Source organism: Haplochromis burtoni, unplaced genomic scaffold (assembly GCF_018398535.1).
Source record: "Haplochromis burtoni strain Fernald_Lab_line unplaced genomic scaffold, NCSU_Asbu1 Contig_57, whole genome shotgun sequence".
NCBI lineage: Eukaryota > Metazoa > Chordata > Actinopteri > Cichliformes > Cichlidae > Haplochromis > Haplochromis burtoni.
In genome coordinates this window covers 50,001-54,630 of record NW_024582418.1, presented here as the reverse complement: position 1 = coordinate 54,630, position 4,630 = coordinate 50,001, and the positions used below count along the sequence as shown (strand labels likewise).

Genomic DNA, 4,630 nt, shown 5'->3' with positions numbered 1-4,630 from the left:
TCTCTCTCCGTTCGCTCTTCTCTGTAATTCTGTGAGTGTGTGTGTGTGTGTGTGTGTGTGTGTGTGTGTGTGTGTGTGTGTATGTGTGAGTGAGTGAGTGAGTGAGTGAGTGTGTGTGTGTGAGTGAGTGTGTGTGTGGTGGAGGTGGAGGTGGATATATTCAGTGAGAGAGGGAGAGTGTGAGGCCATGACAGCAACAATAATATACCAGCTTGTTCTGTTTAAGCCTGTCGAAAGGAGAGGTAACTGATTGAAAGAGACCACTATCATCTACAGAAGCACATTGATACACTTTAAGTTGTGTCATCTATAGAGTTATAATGGCTGCTTCGTGCTTGTACTGCCATATATTTTATGATTTTGTTTACAGCTGGGAGGAGCAGGATCTATCGGACCCTCTGTCCAGCCGCAACACACAGTTCCTACGTGGCCTTCTTACTCTGGGGCAACTGCAGCAGAGAAGCACATTATGCACAAAGGCCATGAGTGCTGAACAGGTCTATCATATGTATGTAAAACTTTGGGAGTTTTTATTTTTTGCTGGTTTTATTATTCGGGGTTTGCAGTGGATATCAGCTCTAACGAGCTGTCTCACTCATCTCAGCAGTGAATGTGCGATCCAAAGAAAAGTCCTGTCATTTAAGAGTAGAAGCCAGTTTAGCTGTTTTAACCACTACATAAAAACACTGTCTTCTTGTCTCTGTGCTGGACTGCTTCAGTGTGGCAATGCTGAGTGCCCAGAGTGTGAGTCAGTGTGTACGTCGTGGTGAGGTGAGCAGGCAGCTGGAGTGGGTGCTGCTGGATGCTCACTTTGCCCTGCTGCAGAGGCTGACCCAGCAGAGTGAATGCCAGGCTAAGACTGGCATTGAGAGGCAAAAAGATGCCAGGCCCTCACAGCTCTAATACGTCACACCTCTATCACTCCCTGTCAGGAACTTCTTGACATGCAGGAAAGGGTATGAGTGTTGAGCTTTCTTTTTTACGAGTGCAGGGTACCTAATCCATAGAGTGACTGTTAATATCCAAGAGTGTTTCGTGTGACATAATTCAGACTTTTTTTCTCTTCCGGTTTCTTTACTGCTGGTGCATGAAGACGTGCCACCTTGCAGTAGTAACCACACCGCGTGACAGCCATGCCCTTTGTCTCTTGGGTCTGGCACAGCTGGCTCAGTACGACAATAACCCAAATTCAGAAAATGGTAAAAGGCCTGTATTTATATAGCGCTTTACTAGTCCCTAAGGACCCCAAAGCGCTTTACATATCCAGTCATCCACCCATTCACGCACACATTTACACACTGGTGATGGCAGCTACATTGCAGCCACAGCCACCCTGGGGCGCACTGACAGAGGCGAGGCTGCCGGACACTGGCGCCACCGGGCCCTCTGACCACCACCAGTAGGCAACGGGTGAAGTATCTTGCCCAAGGACACAACGACTGAGACTGTCCAAGCCGGGGCTCGAACCGGCAACCTTCCGGTTACAGAAAGGTTAAAGGAAGCTATAAGTGATGCCTTTCTCAGCCTCCAGGCCAGCATTGAGCTGGAACTCAAGACTCAGATTGGAGAGCCACCTGAACAGCTGACCAGTGAGTCTCTGTACATTAACTAAAGTGAGCTTTTTCAGAAAAGATGGTTTTCCCAGCAGCTTGCAGTGGTGCACTTCTTTTCACTTGTAAGGTGAATAAAGCTGGTTTACCTGTAATGTGTAGAAAACTACATAAAAATAAAGCAGAATTGTAGGCCTGACCCCAGCCAGATGAACCAGCTTCCTCCACCTTACAAGTGGGAGGAAGGTCACCACCGTAGGCTGCTGGCAACACCATGGGTCCCTTTCATTATGCTAATGTGCCTCCTCACTTCCTTCACTTGCATTTCTTGCTCCCAGCAAGGATGTGAGAGAGATGAGAGGAAGCGATGCCAAGATGCAAGAATCAAAGCTGCCAAATGAAAAATCCTTGCCTCCATAGTGTCGGTCTCAAGTTATGTTAGTTACTTAAGAAGGTTCACAGCTGCATCACTGAATGATATGAATGTCCACAGAACTTCTAATATTATGATGTCTTGTCTTTTTTCTCATAAGATATGTTCATTGATTAATGTATCTTAATTTTAGTGGCATTATTGCCAGTGTTGATTTTAGTCATATAGAATTCATTTTAAATATTTTAATTTATGGAAAGGTCAGTGTCATAAACCTGTTTCATAGAACCCCCAAAATGGTAATCATAGCCCCTCATGTCCTTCAGGTACATTTACGGAACTGGAAGATCTCCTGTGATAGTCTTTAGGAAACAATTTCCATGCTATGGGAGGAGAGGGGATGCAAGAAAGCATATGTTAGGATAATGAATGAAAAGGACCTGATATTCTCTAGCAAACATACTTCATTGACATCTCTGGTGGTCATGTAACTTTTATATTCCATGTCTTGTGCTTGTATTTCATGCCAGAATTATTACTTCCTATCAAACTGATGATTGTGTTTCAATGAATGTTCTGTTATTTCTTCCAATAGGCTGGTGTTTTTAACACATTTTTAATGTAGCCTTTTTGGAATTTAACTTTTCCTCACCATTACCTGTTTGCTCAGAACAAAAGTGGTGGCAGGAAAAGGTGGAGGTTAAAACTAAGGAAGCTGCCAAGCAGTCCATCACCCAACCAGCTGGTGTAAAGGAGACTTGTGACATCAAATTGGCAAAAAGAGGAGTGCAGCAGAGCAGGTGAGGTTCTAGGTGTGTAGCAGTAGCTGTAACCAAAGCACCAGCTCCAGCTCCCACCAGGGGAGGGAAGGCTGTCCGGAATCCAGCCAAAACCCCTGCAGCCAGGTTTGTACTGAGAAAGGTGTTTGTAGATACATGGTTTAGATGGTTTTCCCTTTCCCATTGTCATAGCATGAATGGTTTCCTATGGATTTATAGCCTGTATAGCTTTGCCTTGCTTCCTACGTATGAAGCAAAAACAGCCTTTTACCATTTATGACTCTGGGTCTGCTATATGAAAAGACAAAACAACAACAAACAACCAAACTAACAAAAAAACAGACTTTTCACTTGAATATTAAATAAGTTTTTAGAGAGCCTGTATTATGCTTTCTCTCCTGTAGGGGGAGTTCTGGAGCAGCTGCCAAGCCAGATAGGGTGAAACTTTCTGGTCATAACACTAAACCTCAGCTCCCGCTCAACAAGTCTAAACAGGACAGTTTCTCTGATACTTTGAGGAAAGCTGAGGGTAAGGCATTACAGAGGCAAGTCTGGGAAACTGAAAATCCTTTCTTGGTGAGGTGTGAACAGGTTTTGCAAGCTACAATAAAAAAAAAAACTACACAGAGAAAATCTAAATCTTGATGATAAAAGAGGGCTTATACATTTTTCTGTTTAAGAAGTTCAAATATAATGCTGTTTAACTGAAGGTATAACATGCAAAACAGTGGTATTGATTACTTGAAATGCAGATGATTTGACATTAGTTGTTTAGCACCACTGTCATAAATATACAAATTTTCTTTACTTAAGGATTTTGGTTTCCAAGAACATTAAATGGGTACAATGTGGGATTCAAAACAATCTCTGTTCAGTTGCTGTGACAGACAAAATCCATGAGTCCAGTCTGATGAACCGCAGATCTCATGCAGCAAGACTGGGTCTGGCTCGAGCTTACTCACGATCTCCAAACACCCAGGACCAAGCAAAACAGCTATACCAAGAGGTCATCGCAATGGCACCAGAGGTCAGTCATCTTTTATATTTGCATTTTAAAGCGTTTCCCAAAGTTTCACAATAGCTTCCAGTCACATTAAGTGAGGATTTTATTAACATGTTCTTTCTCCCACCAACTCTGTGGAATAGCCACATGTTCTGCTGTTGGACTAGAAAATTAAACTAATATATTCAGATTTTAAAGTCTCGTGCTCAAGACTTGAAAGCGGTTACCCTTTGTTCATAAATCTTTGCCTGAAAAAAAGATCTCAATTATGTCTGAAGAAAATGTGCAGTATAATTCAAGACATTCAAAATATGAGGGAGAGATTCATATAGAACTAATAAAATGTCATTATTTGATCATTTGATTCAAATTTAGCTGAGATTTCTGAGAAAATACTTTCATACATCTCATCTACAGTGAATATAGTCATTCAAGAACATTTAGGAAAAAGATTTCCCATTACATGTCTTCGATATTTAGAAAACCTCTAAAAGTTGTAGTTTAAATATTTTTAAAGAGTCTCATGCTCTTGGTGTTTATCTGGTTTAATGCAGTGCAGATCAAATATGATTAATGAACTGACTGTTTAGATCCATGATGCCTACATTGAGCTTGCGCAGCTGCTGGAGCCATCCGACCCTCAGGCTGCTTTGGATGTATACTGCAAATTCCCTTTGAAGCCTGTGGCTGAGCAAAACTTCGAGGATGCCTTCATCACAGGAGACATTGTGCGCATGCTGATGTCTGAGGAGCAGTACGACCACCCACAGCTTGGCCCCAGCCTCATAGCTTATGGCAAAGTCATGGGCCTAAGTGATTACTTTTTATTATTATTATTATAAATACTATAAACACGTGGTATTAGCTTTGGAAAAAGTCAGACTTGAACAGTAAAAAGTTATTTACAGAAACCTTTAGAGTTTAA

The 4,630-nt window shown here is 42.1% G+C and overlaps 1 protein-coding gene across 4 annotated transcripts in view; it reads left to right on the top strand.

Moving 5' to 3' along the window:
- Positions 1-4,630, top strand: part of LOC102301712 — a 12,931-nt gene that overhangs the window by 7,727 nt on the left and 574 nt on the right. For 2 of the 4 annotated variants that reach the window (XM_042220893.1, XM_042220890.1), the window contains 4 exons: positions 371-508; positions 2,594-2,828; positions 3,107-3,231; positions 3,578-4,408. In XM_042220893.1, coding sequence (XP_042076827.1) covers positions 371-508; positions 2,594-2,627 — 172 coding nt within the window. In that variant the 3' untranslated portion in view covers positions 2,628-2,828; positions 3,107-3,231; positions 3,578-4,408. Of the gene's footprint in view, positions 1-370; positions 509-2,593; positions 2,829-3,106; positions 3,232-3,577; positions 4,409-4,630 lie in introns of those variants that run through there. The other 2 variants (XM_042220891.1, XM_042220892.1) reach the window with 2 other exon arrangements.